This window comes from Fukomys damarensis, unplaced genomic scaffold (genome assembly GCF_012274545.1).
Source record: "Fukomys damarensis isolate Sample0158 unplaced genomic scaffold, DMR_v1.0_HiC HiC_scaffold_20, whole genome shotgun sequence".
In the NCBI taxonomy this organism is placed as follows: Eukaryota; Metazoa; Chordata; class Mammalia; order Rodentia; family Bathyergidae; genus Fukomys; species Fukomys damarensis.
The window spans coordinates 576,377-592,859 of record NW_022900932.1 but is presented as its reverse complement, the minus strand read 5'-3'; the positions used below and the strand labels follow the sequence as shown (position 1 = coordinate 592,859).

Below are 16,483 nucleotides of genomic sequence, written 5' to 3'. Positions count from 1 at the left end.
CCGCGCGCGCCAGACCGCCGGCCCCGCCCCCGGGCCCGCCCTGCTGCTACAACACAGCGGCCGCACTTCCTCTCCGCCACACTGTAACCGCGCGCAAAAAAGAAAAAACTCCCCGAGGCCTTGGAATTCGTTCCCTTCCTGGGCTTCCCCGGCTTGCTTTCGCCCACAGCGAGGGGGAGGGGCCCGCCAAAGAAGAGCTCACCCCACTCTGGCCTTTTCTCCTATCCTCACTCTAGAACGGTCTTAAGGGCAACGAAAAGTCAGGCAGCCCCTACCTCTTATCCTTCGCGCCACAAAAGGCTGCGGGAACACCCCTGGGGACCCAAGCCGCGCGGGGCTCCCGATCCTTTGTGCGCGTGTGGCGCCCGCGCCCCAGCTCTGCAGCGGAGCCCGGTCTCGCCCCCTCCCCCTCCGCTGTGGCCCCGAAGCCCGGCCAGGCGCGGGACCAGGGGCACATGGGGCCTCGCTCGCTTTGTCCGGGCAGCTCCTTCCCGCCCGCGGGCCGTTAGGAAGACCGCCCTTTGGGCAAGATCTCACAGATCCTCGACCTCCCCGTGCCCTGAACCCTGCAAGTCCTTGTATAGCTTCCCCAAAATGCGCTGCCGAGAAAAATAATTTCCCGTTGTTCGAGACCAAGTGCAAGCTACAAATGGTTATTATGTTCACATGTGAAAAACTTTGGGGGGGTGGAGAGCGAAGCTTGATGGAGTGCAAACGCCCCACAATTATTCTTCCTCTTTTAGCCTGGATTCCTCATTCTAAGAAGAAATATAAATGAAAAAGAGGCTTTTGACTTACCTTAGCACCGATCTGGTTGCCACATTGACCGGCCTGGATGTGCACGATTTCCCTCATGGTTAAAATTAACTAGTTTTGCTCGCCTCCGGGAATGTGCGGGGCAAGAAAATATGTAAGCTTTTTTTCCTTTGCTGGTCGCGGGCTGGAAGGATGGAACGTGCCCCGGAGGCTGGAGCAGCGAGATCCGAACGCGACGGCAGGAAGATTCTGAGAGGCAGAGAAGAGGGGAGGGCGCAGGAGGGAAGGCGGGCGGGGCGGGGCGCGCGTGCGCGGGGCTGGGAGGCGGGAGATAAGTGCCCGCGCCCGGGTCTGCAGACAAAGCCTCCTAGAGCCCAGCTTTGATTGGTCAGTGCTGGACATGTACCAGGCGTCCATTGGTCACTGTGCAGCGGATGAGCGCAGTCCTCTCTGGGAGTTGTAGTCCTCTATTGTTGTCCACGCTGTAAAATGAACTTAGAAATGGGTGGGGTGGGTACTGGGTTTTTTTTCTTTTTTGTCGTTTTCTTATTTTTTAATAAAAAATGACCATGGAGAAAATTGTTATCCTCTATGTGGAAGTTTTTCTTTTTTCTAATTTTCAAAAACAAAATAGTTTGGGGGGGATGCAGGAATTGGAAGGTGGGGTCGGCACGCCCTGAAAGCTCCCCGCTGCGTTAGCTCTCGGGAGGACGGTACAGTTTAGTTCAGCGAAAGTGTGGTTCTCTGCTCTGGTACAGAGTTCTGGTCCTTTGGTGACCCACGGAAAAAACTCCAGTAAAGAGCGGATCCCCTAGATACCTCAGGAAGAAGGAAGGGATTGTCCTCCAGTTTCCTTTGTGGTTTTCAAGTTACTCTGTTTCAAAAGAGAAACAAAATTGCAGCGAGGAGTTTTCGGAATAGCGACTTTCGCAGGGTCTGTTCAAAGAATGAGTTGAATATTTTAGAGCATCTAACATCTAGATTTTGTGAAGCTGGACGTCTCCGTGCATTTAGGGAATCTAGGCCTTGGGGCAGAATGTGAAGACCACTTGTTCATCTCCTCAAAAGGAAACGATGGAAGTGAGATGCCTGATAGAATATCAGTGCTTTTTCAATCTACCTCTTTCAGACACTCTAATGAGGTCAGTTGCTTTTCAGTTAGCTGATTTTCACTGACCACGTGTGCCCAATGTACAGTCTCAGGATGGACAGAGGCGGGGGTGGGGGATTGGATGGTAAAGCCCATCTCCTTCCCCAGGAGTTCACGCATCTCAAAGATACTAAATAGCCACCAAAGCAGTAACCAGGAATACAAAATGATCAAAAACTAGCTAGCTCTCTGGCTTCTAGATTACTGCACTTTGTTGAGAAGAGGATAAATAATGGAGTGTGGTAAGTGCTATAACATAGATGTGTCCTTAGAGGGTTTTTGTTTTATTTTTCCTGGTACTGGGTACGAACTCAGGACCTTGCACTTTCAAGGCAAGAGCAGCACCACTAAGCTAAATCCCCAGCCCTGCTATATAATACAGATGTGTTATCAAGGTCTTTGTTAATTCACCTTAAATTAATACACAGATGAGCACACATTTGCAAACCCCCAAAATAAAGGAGCATCGAGATTTGTAAGACCCTTATATTCATTTAAAATAGAATCTTTTGTACTATAGGGGGCATGCTCACAATGAAAGGAGTCACATATTAGAAAAAGTTCAGCAGTCAAATGATTTGTTTCAATTTGTCCCTACATTAGTTGTAGGAATCTAGGCATTTAACTTCTCAGTTTCAAGTATCTCGTTTGTAAGATCTATTTCAGCCTATTTAGTTGTTGTGGAAATAGCTGAGACAACAGCAAAGAGCTTCCTTATATACACATTACATTCTTACCATTCTCGTCTTATTTAAAAATAAGGATTTTTATCACCCTTCCCTCGTCTCTTAAAATGTGAGAACTTTTGGCAAATCAGTTTTCTGTTTGCCTACACTTTCTTTAGGAGCGTCCATTTAAGGAAAATGACCTCAAAATGTCCGTCAGGGTGATATTCTCAGGGAAAAATGACATGACTCCTACTAAACAAGCCAAATCAAAGGGACATGAAATTCCACTGCAGTAAGGAGTCCTCAAGCGCCACGCCTACGGGCTATTTTCCAAACTGCAGCCTCCAGCCACGACTGCAACCCGCAAACGGTTTTCATTTCTCATGAGTCAGCGAACACCATGTCTGGGCCGATCGAGGAAGGACGCTCTGGCCGCAACAGACGCACTGCACGACATCTATGGTACAGCCCTTCTATCCGTGGCCAGCCCAGGGCGCCAGACTCTCTGGTCTCGGTTTGGAAATCTGCGCTGGACGTGGGCGTTGGGCGGTGAAGAGGTGGCGGGTTGTCTTTGGAGTGGGCCAATCACAGTACGCTCCGGTTAACTGATCTCAGTCTCCCCGAATAACCTGGACGTTGAGCTAAAGGGAGGCGGGGCTGGCCGGGCTTCGAATGTGCTTGCGCTCTTAGGGCTTCATCAATCAGCGCACAGCAAGCTGTGAAAGACAGAGACAGGAACCAATCAACGAGCCGGCTTCTTTCCGGGTTTAGCACTCGCACCACCCAGTTTCCGACCGTTACTGGTGGCGCGCGCGCGGAGACTCAAATAGGTGAGTTCTGGGGGCCTCGCCCACAGTTCCTCGGGTACCATCTTGACTCCTCCTGAGGGCGGGAGGGGTGAACCTTGGATACGACTGGGCGGTGGTATCTGGAAATTTAGGTTGGAAATTAGCTTTTTAGGTAGTATTAGACGTCCTTGCCAGGCGCCGGGGGCTCAGTGGAGGGAGGGGACACAGATGTCGGGCCTCGAGCGAACACGCTGGAACGTGGGAATCAAAGATGGTGGCCTTCGAATTGAGGCCAAGGGTGTGGGCGCCCCGAGTTGGCGCGACAGAAGAGCCGAGGTGACACTTTCTCTGGGAGTGTCTACTGATCCGTAGTTTCCTTCCAGGGTGGCATCTTTCTAGGTAAATTCCGCCCGTGCTGTTGGGAGTTTACAGCTCTCATTTGTTCTTTCATCAGTAGGCTCCGTGATGTAACCTCCCTCCATGAAGGCAGGATTCATTTTATATTTGGTTCAGGATGTATCCCGAAAACCTCCAGCCGTATCAGGTGCGCTATAACCACTGTAAAATGAATATGACGGACCCTAGGGGACGGACGCAGTCCCACTGGTCCAGTCCTGGAGGCAGGGTATGAAAGAGAAGGTTCAGACCCGAGCGGTTCTTCCTGAGGAGTCTGGACTTTATTTTATGCTTTGGTCTTGGAAAGCCCTAACAGAATGGGTGCTCTTGGGCGAGTCCCTTAACCCATCTCTGTTGGAGTTTATTTGGAAAAGTGGAGTGATAACGCTTACTTTATTTTTTTATTTTTTGCAGTACGGGGGATTGAACTCAGGACCTTGTGCTTGCAAGGCAGGTGCAGTGCCACTGAACTAAATCCCCAGCCCACAGAATTCTTGAGAAGATTCAGTGAGTCAGCATAGTGGTACACACCTGTAATCCCAGCATTCTGGGAGGCACAGGCAGGAGGATTGCAAAGTCAAGCCCAGCCTGGGCAATTTAGCAAAACTGTAACTCAAATTTTATTGAATTATTTATTTTAACGCAAAGATTTAAAAGGGCTGGGGACCTGTAGCTCCATGCGAAATACCCTGAGTTCAATCCCCAGAACTAGTGTGGCGGGGGTCGATATAAAGTAGAATAGTCCTCAACTCATTAGAGCTTCGATATGTGGTCATATGGTGCTTTGTGCTTTAGACTGATTATACTGAGGTGATCTGGTAAAATGTAAGCATCATGGGCCTTTCAGATAGCAGCACATACATTATTGTATATCTACTTTCCAAACAGGCACTGTGCTGCTGAGTACATTACCAGCCCTACTTTGTATCTACTTACCTGGTGTATATCCTAGTGATTTTACCACTGGTTCCCTAAATGCCCAATCATATGGCTACTGTTCTGACACGACATAGTGCTCAACACATGCTTAGCATGTGTTAGCAGAATTGGGGGGGGTGCTTTTTTTTTATTTTGTTGTTGGAGTTTTTGTTTGTTTGCTTTTGAGACAGGATCTCCCTATGTAGCCCAGGCTGGCCTCGAACTCACGGTGACCCTCCCTCCTGGCTCAGTCTCCTGAGTACTGGGATTGCAGGTGTGCACCACCATGCCCAGCATTTGTTTTGTTTTGTTTGAGACAGTGTCTTACTATGTAATTCAGGCTGCCCTTGAACTCACAGTGATCCTCGTAACTTGGCCTCTAGAGTACTGGCACGCCCCACCAGGCCCAGAGGAAAAAGCTGTTTTTCAAACTGGGGGTTGTAACCCAGTAGTGGGTAGTGAAGTTAGTTTAGTAGGCTGTAAATCAGCATACAAGAACTAGAATGGAAAATATTGTACGTTTTTTTTTTTTTTTTTTTTTTTTTTTTTTTTTAATTTAATTGTTGTAGTGCTGGGGATTAAACCTAGGGCCTTGTGCATGCTTGGCCAGTGCTCTGTCACTACGAAAGAATTCTTTTGAGACAATGTCTTATGGTTTCCCAAGCTGTACCCAAACTCCTGGGCTTATGTGATCCTCCTGCCTCAGCCTCCCAAGTAAATGCAACTACAGGAATGGGCCACCAAGCCTGGCTTTCAAAATTCTATTCATTTATTTTTTTAATTGTATTTATTTAATTTTGTTTTTTGTTTTTGTTTTGGTTTTTTTGTTTTTTTGTTTTGGTTTTTGGTTTTTGGTTTTATTTTGTACTGGGGATCTAACTCAGGACCTTTCTCTTGTGAGGCAGGCAGCGGCACCACTGAGCTAAATTCCCAGCCCAATTTTGGGTTTTTTTGAGACGGTCTTACTATGTAGTTTAGGCTGGTCATAACTCAGAGCAATTCTGCCTCAGCCTCCTGAGCACTGGCATTACAGGCATGCATCACCACACCCAGCCATTTTTTTTTTCTGAGACAGAATCTCAGTATGTAGTTTAGGCTGGCCTTGAACTCACTATGTAGCCCAGGGTGGCCTGGAACTCACCAGAGTCCTGCCTGAGCCTCCTGAGTGCTAGGTTTACAGGCATGTGCCACCATACCTGACGTATTTTTTATTTTTTGAAACAAGTGTCTTACTATGTAGTTCAGACTATCCTTGAACTTATTATGTAGTCCAAGATGGCTTTAACTTGTGGGGATCCTCCTGCCTCAGCCTTCTGAGTGAGTGCTAGGATTATAAGAGTATACATCCACTCCTGGCCTCCAAATTTTATTTAAATGCTTCAGAAGCATAATAGCAGAATGACTGATGGAAAGAGAAACATCAACTTTGTCTTTCCTCAGGTTTACCCCAGGTACCGTCTTCTGACACTGTGTGCAAACCAGTGATCGTGCAGTGATGATGATGCTGATGATGATGTGTTTCTTTCCCAGGCCATGGAAGACACCCAGACTATTGACTGGGCTGTTGAGGAAGAAGAGGAGATAGAGCAATCCAGTGACTCCTTGGGGTGTAGCTTGGAACCTATAGGCCAACTGCGTGTCTTTGGTGGTGCCTATGGACCAGAAAAAGGTCAGGGCATGTTAAGTACTGAAGGGTTAAGGTGGGTCTTTTTCATGGAAAGTATTAGAAAAGACATGTTTTAGGGATATCTGAAAATTGCTTTACTGGGAAGGGAGAAGGTGGCAGGGTGGGAGCAACAGAGTTGATTGTTCTGGGAGTGAACTTATTAGAAGTGATTTTTAGTATGGTAGCAGAATACAAAGAGCTCCAGTCTGATCTGGAGGTGGGTTGTGGCAATGGTTGTCCATCAGAGTACTCTTTTTTGTTTGTTTTTTTTCAGTACTGGGAATTGAACGTGGGTCCTTGTGTTTGCAAGGCAGGCTGTGGAACCACTGAGCTAAATCACCGGCCCCAGAATACTCTTAATGTCACTGAACTTTACACTTAATGGATTTTTTTTTTTGAGACAGGGTCTCACTGTATAGTTGAGACTGACCTAGAACTCACTATGTAGCCCACGCTGATCTCAAACTCACAGTGATCCTCCTGCCTCAGCCTCCCGAGTGCTGGGATTACAGGTGTGCGCCACCATGCCCAGCCTTAATGGATTTAAAATGAAGCCAGATATTGATAGTGTGCACTCATAATCCTAGCACACTAGGAGACTGAGGCAGGAGGATCACATGTTCAGTTCTAGCATGAGCAACTTAGTGATTTAGCTAGATGCTGTTTCAAAATAAAGAGCCAGAGTTGTACCTCAATGTGAAGGCCCTAGGTTCAATCCCCAGTACCACCAAAAAAAATTTTTTTTTTTTTTTTTTTTTTTTGTACCGGGGATTGAACTCAGGTCCTTGAGCTTGCAAGTCCTCAAAAAAAAATTTTTAAAGGATGTGTTATATATATTTTATTACAATTAAAAATATCTGGGCCGGTTGTGGTGGTGCACGCCTATAATCCCAGCACTCAGAGGCTGAGACAGGAGGATACCTGTGAGTTCGAGACCATACTGAGCTACATAGTGAGTTCCACCTCAGTCTCAACTATATAGTGAGACCCTCTCTCAAAAAACCAGAACAAACAAAAAAAATCTGGTAAGCCGGGCATGGTGGCGCACACCTGTAATCCCAGCACTTGGGAGGCTGAGGCAGGAGGATCGCTGTGAGTTTGAGACCAACCTGGGCTATACAGCGAGTTCCAGGGCAGCGTCAACTACATAGTGAGACCCTATCTCAAAACAAACAAACAAACAAACAAAAAAAATACAATAAAAATATTTGGTTTTAGGACTGGGGATTTAGCTCAGTGGTGCCGCTGCATGCTTCACAAGCACAAGGTCCCAAATTCAACCCCTGGTTCCAAAAAAAAAAAAAAAAAAAAATCTGGTGTGGATGGATAGAGTATTGCCTATGAATTAGCATGCACTCTTCAATGCCTATATGCCTTAGGGCTTTTTATTGTTATAATGCTTATGGGTCTTAATGACCTTGGTCTCTATCAACTGCTCTCATTTTTAGATTTCCCACTGTACCTCGGGAAGAATGTGGTAGGCCGAATGCCTGATTGCTCAGTGGCCCTGCCCTTTCCATCTATTTCCAAACAACATGCAGTGATTGAAATCTCAGCACGGAACAAGGCACCTGTCCTTCAGGATTGTGGGAGCCTCAATGGTACCCAGATCCTGAGGCCGCCTAGGGTCCTGAGCCCAGGGGTGAGTCATCCTCTGAGAAACCACGAACTGATCCTCTTCGCTGACTTGCCCTGTCAGTATCGTCGCCTGGATGTGCCCCTGCCCGTGGGCTCCCGGGGCCCTCTAACTGTAGAGGAGACCCCCAGGGTCCTGGGAGCTGCTCGTGCTGCCAGGCCTCCGTTGGCTGAGGACTCGGAGGAGGAGGCAGGTACGTCTGTGTGTTGAGTAGTTAGGTGAGAGACAATGAGTATGACATTGTCAATTTACTCCTTTGTGTTCTTGCCAGATTTTTCTTCTGAAAGGTGTATGGAGAAAGACTCAAGGACCGCATCTTCCCCTTTGACAACAGTAGTTCCAGAAAGGTGAGCACCCAAAGGCCAGACACCTAAGTCTGGGCAGGCAGGAAGAGCCAGGGCCTGGAAGGTCAGCTCTCAGAATTGATTATCTTGAAAGGTAGGGCTGGGGAGCAACACATATTCACGGAGCTGGGGTTTTCCTCCCTAGTACTAAGGACTAAACTGGGCTATATCCATAGCACTTTTTTTTTTTGGTACCAGGGATTGAATTTGGGACCTTACACTTGCGAGGCATACACAAGGTCCTTTTGTTGCCCTGGCTAGGCTCAAAATTGTACCTCTCTTGCCTTAACCTCCCAGGGTGCTACAGTTACAGGTGTGCCATCACACCCAGTCTCTGTTGCATTTTTTATAATGCAATTTTTATAATGTTGCTCTGTAATTCAGTGTGGCCTCAACTTCTGGCAAACCTCCTGCCTCAGCTTCCCAAGTGCTGGGGTTCCACATGTGCACCACCACACCCTGCCCTCAGGTGCATTTTTAGGAATCACCTCTGATGTACCAAGTGGAGAACTAACTGGGGGATGGAAAGACAAATGCTCCCTGGGCCTGCCCCTCAGTTGCTCCAGGTTGAGTGGACTGTTCCTTCTCAGGGAGTAGGTGCTATCGACTTTCTGTTCCCTTTGCAGCGATGATGAGGGACCTTCTCCAGCTCCAGGTGGCTCTGCGCCATCTTTGGCTTTCAACTTGGACAGTGACACCGACAAGAATGAAGCAGCGAAGCCCTTCTCAGTGGTGAGGAACAGTGCCACGAAGGCAGAGCAGCCTGGCGGTGACAGAGTCACACGTGACCCCCGGCCAATAAAGGCTCCACCTGCAGTAGAGAGGGACAAAGACATGGAAGTCAGGAGAGATGCACGGAACAAGGTGGTTCTGAAAAGGAGCCACTGTCTAGACGAGGACAGTGACACAGATGTCGACGAAGACAGCGGGGCAGCCAGGCTCCACCTGAAAGCACAGCCTTCAGGCTTCATGGACAGTGACAGTGATGTGGAAGAGGGCATCCCTGTGACCCCAGCTGCAGTTCCCGTGAAGAAGAGGCCGATCTTCCATGTAGCTGGAAGAGCAGGCCCTGGAGCCCCCGGCGCAGCACTTGTGCAGGAGAGCCCAGCTGGTAGTGATGCGGGTGTGGAAGAGCACAAACCCCCGCCAGCAGGAAGCCAGACTTCCATGGCGATTGACAGTGACACAGACGATGAGGAAGAAGTCTCCGCGGCGCTCACCTTGGCACGGCTGAAAGAGAGTGGAGCTATTCGGTGGAAGAGAGACTCAGATGCAGAAAAGGCCAGAGCCCAGCTTGTGGTCTCTTTGGAACACAACCAAACCGCCTTGGGGAAAGACAGCGACACCGATGTGGAGGAAGAGAGGCTCCCAGTGGGAAAGAGGGAAACTGTCCCTAGTGCTTACACAGAGAAGGGTGAGGGCCCTGTTACAGCGCACTCTGGAGAAAGCCGACTGCCCCATGGGGACAGCGATGTGGGTAGGAGCTCCCATGGGACCCACCCAGAGAGAAGCCAAGCCTCTCCCGCCACAGTGCACATCAAGACAGAAGCAGAGGAGGACGTCCCACCAGCGCCAGCCGTTTCACATCTGGAGAGCTGTCAGGTGTCTGTGGAGGAGGACGCAGCCTCAGCAGTGGCAGCTGTGAGACAAAGCAAGCCTCTGGCCAAAGGGGATGCTCATGAGACATCTCCAGAAGTGGGGGCCCCCAGCAGGGCTCCTGTGACACAAGGGGAGCAGGTGGTGCACACAGGAACCCCAGGAAACCCCACCCCGCCACAGAGAGCAGGAGCACAGACGCCGGCAGGAAGGAAGAGGAAATCGTATTTGGCCAGGACCGGAGGCTCCAGAGACAGCTCTGATGGTAAGTGGCACCCTTTCTTTCTCCTTTGGCCCTTGGAGTAAACAGTGGGTGTAAGGACTGGGGAGAGCACAGTGGAGGTGAACTAAGGGACTCAGGGCATGCGTTTTTTGGTCTGTTCTGTCCTCTACCCCCGCAGACTGTGAAGATCTGGATCTTCAAGCTACCCAATGCTTTGTGGAGAATGAGAGCCTGGAAGGTGAAGACGCTGGGTGGCTGGGTCCTGGTGCAGTGGGAAGGGCGGTGGAGGATGGGGATCAGAGGCCTGGCGGGGCCCTGGGGTTGTGTGAGAAGTTGAGCTCAGCTGGCTTTTCTTGTGCAGCCGTCCAGGGTTTGGAGGATGAACCTACCCAGGCCTTCCCCTGTGCGCTCTCCCCAGAGCCTGGCCCTTCCCACTGCAGCACTCAGGCCCCAGGTGCGAGAAACTCTGTGCTCCAAATTTGCACCCTTTCTTGTTCTCTCCATCTCATTAGAAAAAAATCCCATATTAAGGCAGATCCATGGATAGACCCGTCTAGGTCACTTTTTTCCCCAGTACCGAACTAAGGATCAAACCCAGGGTCTTCATAATGAGCTATCTCCCAGTCCTTTTCCTGATCTTGAAACAGGATCTTGCTAAATTGCGAAGTCGTCCAGGCTGAGCTTAAAATTGGATCTTCCTGCTTCAGCCTCCCAGAACACTGGGATTACAAGTGTGTGCCACCACATGCAGCTAGGTTCCTTTTCTTTTTCTGGTACTGGGGATTTAGCTCCAATCCTTGTACTTGCAAGGCAGGCAGCAGAACCTCTGAGCTAAATCCCTGGCCCTAGCTAGGTTTCTTTTTAAAATAAACTACGGGGGGCTAGGGATTTAGCTCAGTGGAACCTGCCTTGCAAGCACAAGGTCCTGAGTTCAATCCCCGGTACCTAAAATAAAAATAGAATAAACTATTGGGGGAAACTTCATATGAGAATATGCTCTTATAACATTAAATGTTATGACTACCACCCTTTTTTTTTTATACCAGGGATTGAACTCAGGGGTGCCACTGAGCTAAATCCATCCCCGGCCCTCCAGCTTTCCTTATTAGCCCTTTTAGGTTTATTATTCACGAGAGTACCTTAATCTTTTCTCAACTTATTGCCTTTTTTGGGGAGAGGGTACTGGGGATCTAACTTGGGTCCTTGCGCTTGCAAGGCAGGTGGCGGAACCACTGAGCTAAATCCCCGGCCCAACGTATCACCTTTTTAAAATCTCCCTTTCTCTGCCCCTCCCTCCCTGACTCTCAGGTGCACTGGATGAGCCGTGGGAAATCTTGGCTACTCAGCCCTTCTGTGTGGGAGAGCCCGAGGCCTCCGCAGCCCAGCCCATGACCACCTTCCTGGAAGCCTGCAGACCTCACCAGCATCCTGGGAGCTCGGGGCACACGAAGCCACTGGGGACCAAGGGCAGAGCGACGCAGACTGTGGAGAGAGATAGGGGTACAGCAGGAGAAACAGCAGAGAGGGTGACCCCCGAGAGAGGGACGCCAGAGAGGGACATCCAGGAGTGGCTACCGGGAGAAAGCCCAGATGAGCTGGAGGAGGAAGAGTTAACTAGGAGGATAAAGGACAGGGAGCAGAAGCAGGTGTTAGCTGGAGCTGCTCAGAGCCCAGAGTCTGGCAGAAAGGTAGAAAGTGTGAGTCCTGAAAGGGGCAGGGCGAGCCCGACAGGGGAAGTGGAGGCATCAGAGGAGACAGGAGAGGAAGACGTCCAGAGAGAGACCCCTGCGAGAGAAGCACTTGAGGGAGTTGTGGAGAAATCGGGGCCAGAAGCAGAGCGTGGGCTAGCAGAGGCCGGGTTGGCAGTGGCCCTGGAGACGGGAGAGACGGAGCGAGGGCACGGGGACCCGGAAGAGCAGGCTGCCCGAGCAAGCCCAGAGCCGGGAGTGGGGGTGGAGTGCCAGTCAGGTGGAGCGAGGGGAGCCCCAGGGAGCCCCAGCGGGCAGCCCAGAGGTAAGTGAGGGTAGAGGGGAGCCCTGGGTGATGTGCAGCCCTCAGGATAATCCCTGAGCACCCAACTTCGTGGAACTCAGTGCCCCTGTGTCTCTCTTTGTCCAGGCCACGTGGATGGCAAGATACCACCTGTTGAGCACGCTTCTGGGGTGAGAGCTGTGTTCGAGACTTCTCCGCTCCACGCTCGCCCTCCACCCCTCAGAGCCCTGTCCTTGCCTCGCCCCACATCCTCCATTCTCTACCTTCACCGCTCCTTAGCTGCCTCTTCCCTTTGCCCTTGGCACCATGGCTTTCTGTTTTTGTTGTTTTTGTTGTTTTTTCTGTATTTGTGTCCCAGGTGGCAGCTCCCTCTGCCTGACTCAGGAAGGAAGCCCCTTTCCTTGTGTTTCCTCCTCTTCCTTAGTAGCCCCCCTGTGTGGAGAGCGCCATGCTGGATGGGGGGAGAGGTCTGCAGAGAAGCCTGCTTCCTTTTCCGGGTTCCCAGTCTGACAGGAGAGGTCGAAGAAATCCGTGCACTCAGCATCCTGTCCCTCATGTGGGCCCAAACAGTGTCCAGTTTTGACCTCTTGCTACTTCTCACTGGCTTCTTTCTCCTCAGGGTGACCTGGAGTCTCCAGATGCTTGCCTGCCCGCTGCAACGCCGGAAGCCTCCATCCCACCCCCAGGCCCCTTTCCCTCTCAGCGCCCCCTTTCTCCCCGTGCATCTTCTGAGCCAGCCATTCCTAGGGCCAGGCGCACTGGGAGGCGGCAGGCTCCAGAGCCTGCCGTGTCCTCAGAGCTGGAGACTTTCCCGCCAAAGCCCAGTGTCAGGTGCCGGCCCTCCTCTAGAACGGCACCCGCTTCACTTTCCTCTGCTGCCCACACGCCCCAGCCCCACCTTCCCACTCCTGCACAGCAGCCTGCTCCCTCTGAGCCCACATCTCGGGCCAGTCAGGCCAGGACACGGAGGTCCTCTGCCAAGAGCCCTGAAGCTTTTGAGCCCACAGCCCCTGAACTCCAGCCCACCTCCCCCACCGACCAGCCTGTCCTCCCCAAGCCCACACCTCGGGCCGTGAGGGGCAGGAGGAGTCGGTCCTCTGTCAAGGCGCCCGAAGCAGCTGACCACACAGCCCCTGAGCTGCAGCTCTCCGCTTCCACGTGCCAGCCTGACACCCCAGGCCCCCCAGCTCGGGCCACTCGCGGCAGGATGAATAGGCCCTGTGCCAAGACCCCTGAAGCAGCTGAACCAGCGGCCCCCAAGCTCCAGCCCTCCACCTCCACAGGCCAGCCTGTCACCCCCAAACCCACACCTCAGGGCAGGACAACTAGGTCCTCTGCCAAGACCGCTGAGCCAGCGGACCCCAAGGTCCAGCCCTCCACCTCCACACACCAGGCTGCCACACCTCAGGCCACTCAAGGGAGACCGTGCAAGTCCTCCGTCAGGAGCCCTGAACCGGTCTTCCCCACAAGCTCTGAGCTCCAGCCACCCTCCACAGACCAGCCTGTCAGCCCAGAGCCTGCTGCTCAGGCCACTCGAGGCAGGACGAGGAGGTCCTCTGTCACAACCCCCGAAGTAGCTAAGGCAGCGGCCCCCAAGCTGCAGCTCTCTGCCTCCACAGACCAGCCTGTCGCCCCCAAACACACACCTCGGGCCACTCGGGGCCAGATACGTAAATCCTCTGTTGAGACTCTTGAACCATCAGCCGCTGACATGGAGCCTCCCACCTCCACAGACCAGCCTGTCACCCCCGAGACCATAGCTCAGGGCAGGGCCCCCCGAGAACCCCAGCCTCCTGTCACCACAGATTATGCCCATGAGCCCATCCCTCGAGCCAGTTGCGGTAGGAAACAGCGGGCCGCTGGGAAGCATGGCTCCCTCACAGCTCCCGGTGTCCACCAGCCTTGCTCTGAACCTGCAGACCAATCCACAGGGAACCAGCGGGCGGGCAGGCCGAGAGCAGCTGCGTCCCTTGGGACCGTTTCTGGGCCTTCCTTTCCCCAGCTCCCTGAGGCACCTGTTCAGGTTCTCCTCGTCCCAAAGACAGAAGCGGCAGATAGCCCAGAGTCCACCCCAGAGCCACGGCCTGCAGCCTCTCAAAGGCACAAGAGGCCTTACCCCAGTACGAATTTACCCCCTCTTCTAAAGTGGCCCCAAAGAGAGGGCTCCCCAAAGACTGTGTTCCCCAAGGAAGAGGAAGAGGATACTGCAGAGAGGCCCAGGAATGCAGAGGTGAGAAGAGGGCTGGGCCCAAGCTGAGAGCCTGAGCCACAGGGCTCAGACTCCTGCCAAGGTGTTGTTCTTCTTCCCAGGATGTGGTGACTCCAGGACCAGGCAAAAGGAAGAGAGACCAGACGGAGCCACCCCGGGAAGTTCCAAAACGTGGCCTCCGAAGGAACAAACCTACTCAGTCATCAGCAACCCCCAGAGTAGGACAGGGGCTCAGGGCTCTAGGGAGGGGGTCTGCAAGGTAGGTGCTGTGGCCAGGGTTGTGTGACAGCACAAGCCAACCCCCTCCAGGTCCTCTTCACAGGAGTGCTGGATGCCCGAGGGGAGCAGGCCGTGCTGGGCCTGGGGGGCAGTCTGGCCAGCTCAGTGGCAGAGGCCTCCCACCTGGTCACCGATCGCATCCGCCGGACAGTCAAGTTCCTGTGTGCCCTGGGGAGGGGCATCCCCATCCTCTCCCTGGAGTGGCTGCATCAGGTAGGTGGAGAAGACGGCTCACAGGGCAGGGAGAGGGGTGCAGTGAGGGAGACCCAAGCTGCTAGGAGGTGTGTGTGGGGAGCTCTCTGTAAACGCTTGCTGTGGGAGTGCTAGGTGGGGTGGCCTGAGCCCTGCTGCTAACTGCTACCTTCCTCAGTCCCAAAAGGCGGGCCACTTCCTGCCCCCCGATCGGTATGTGGTGACGGACCCCGAGCAGGAGAAGAACTTCGGCTTTCGCCTTCAGGATGCCCTAACTCGGGCTCGGGAGCAAAGACTGCTGGAGGTAAGAACCCATCATCTCCTGCCTGCTCCGGCCCAGCGCCAGGCCCTCTCAGTACACACCTTTCCTGTCTCATCTCCCTTAGGGCTATGAGATTCACGTGACCGCTGGGGTCCAGCCCCCGCCCCTGCAGATGGCAGAGATTATCACCTGCTGTGGAGGCACCGTCCTACCCAGCATGCCCCGATCCTACAAGGTATGGCTGACATAGGCAGTTTGGGGAAGGGCAGTTAAAGAGATGGCAGGAATGACAAAAGACAACGATATTGCTGGGTGTGGTGGCTCCAGCCTGTAACCCCAGCACCTGGAGGCTGAGGCTGGAGAAGCCTGAGTTTCAGGCCAGCCTGAGCTACTTAGGGAAACTGTCTCAAAAAAACAACCCAGGACTTCCATAAGGCCCATGCATTGCTGCATTTGGAACGTCTTCTAATTCCTTTATTGTGGAGCAGAGCCCTACTGACTCTTCCTTTTTTAAGCCATTTAATGCCTGCAGAAACTAGGTCAGTCATCCTTTAGAATTTTCTCCAATCTGGGCATCTCTATTTGCTTCCTTGTTGTATCATTTATCGTATTCTTCTGTCTAATCTAAGACTTCCCATAAATTGCAGTTTGTTTAGTTTTGTTTTTTGAAACAAGGTCTCACTATATAATTCAGGGTGTTTTGAATTCACTGTGTAGCCCAGGCTGGCCTCAGACTGGCAGAGATCCTCCTGCTTCAGCCTCCTGAGTGCTGGGATTTCAGGTGTGCACCACACCTAGCTAATTTGAGCTTGAGTACGTTCAGCTTTTCTGGCAAGAATAATTCACAGGCACTGTGCAATGTGTTAGGTGCATGTTGGCATCGCACTGTACTGAGTGAGACTGATCACTAGGCCCCAAGTCTATTTCTGGGACTCCTTCTCACCCAGGCTTCCTCTTTTTGCTGTCTCCCTAGCCTCGCAGAGTGGTGATCACCTGCACCCAGGACTTCCCACGCTGCTCCCCTGCATCCAGGGCTGGCCTGCCCCTGCTTTCTCCAGAGTTCCTGCTCACCGGAGTGCTGAAGCAGGAAGCCAAGCCCGAGGCCTTCATCCTGTCCGCGAGGGCACTGCCATCCACTTGAACACTCCAGTGCACATCTCCCTGCCTGCCCGAGCACAGCTGGAAGAGGGGAGCTGGGGCTTTAGAAGACCTTGGTGCTCTAGTGTGACCCGTGCTGGTACAGGCCAGGGTCCGAGGCTTTCTGGGAAAAGAGGAAGGCAGGAAGGGTTAGAGCCACAGACATTCTACAGTGGCCATCACTGCCAGGTGTGTGGTGCACCTGTAATGCTGGCATTCTGGAGGTTGAGGCAAGAGGACTGCAGGTTCAAGCACCTAAATGATTTAACAA

General features: G+C 52.2%; 2 protein-coding genes across 9 annotated transcripts in view; one reads left to right on the top strand and one right to left on the bottom strand.

The window, feature by feature from the left end:
- The window catches only part of Tubb (tubulin beta class I), a 3,954-nt gene extending 2,913 nt beyond the window's left edge, over window positions 1–1,041 (bottom strand). The window contains exon 1 of the mRNA XM_010643444.3: window positions 799–1,041. Coding sequence (XP_010641746.1) covers window positions 799–855 — 57 coding nt within the window. The 5' untranslated portion in view covers window positions 856–1,041. The remainder of the gene's footprint in view (window positions 1–798) is intronic.
- Window positions 1,042–3,318: 2,277 nt separating this feature from the next.
- On the top strand, window positions 3,319–16,483 carry Mdc1 (mediator of DNA damage checkpoint 1). Of its 8 annotated transcripts, none has more exons than XM_010643436.3 (16): window positions 3,338–3,404; window positions 3,817–3,906; window positions 6,207–6,345; window positions 7,791–8,171; window positions 8,250–8,325; window positions 8,949–10,183; window positions 10,320–10,379; window positions 10,503–10,595; window positions 11,450–12,154; window positions 12,260–12,303; window positions 12,753–14,363; window positions 14,444–14,560; window positions 14,652–14,834; window positions 14,992–15,117; window positions 15,200–15,310; window positions 16,049–16,483. In XM_010643436.3, exons 2-16 carry the CDS (start codon window positions 3,877–3,879, stop codon window positions 16,214–16,216), a joined length of 5,079 nt encoding a protein of 1,692 aa, XP_010641738.1. In that variant the 5' UTR covers window positions 3,338–3,404; window positions 3,817–3,876; the 3' UTR covers window positions 16,217–16,483. The 8 variants fall into 8 exon arrangements, with proteins under 8 accessions (XP_010641741.1, XP_010641738.1, XP_010641740.1 ...); XM_010643438.3 differs by having other exon boundaries at window positions 3,384–3,404; window positions 3,820–3,906; XM_010643435.2 differs by lacking the exon at window positions 3,338–3,404 and adding an exon at window positions 3,415–3,514 and having other exon boundaries at window positions 3,820–3,906.

Excerpts from the sequence above, each read along its gene's own strand:
- Mdc1 (XM_010643436.3), top strand. The coding sequence starts at position 3,877 with ATGTATCCCGAAAACCTCCAGCCGTATCAG. Across the intron at positions 8,326-8,948 it reads ACAACAGTAGTTCCAGAAAG|CGATGATGAGGGACCTTCTC; the intron begins GTGAGCACCCAA and ends TTCCCTTTGCAG. Across the intron at positions 10,380-10,502 it reads GGAGAATGAGAGCCTGGAAG|CCGTCCAGGGTTTGGAGGAT; the intron begins GTGAAGACGCTG and ends TTTCTTGTGCAG.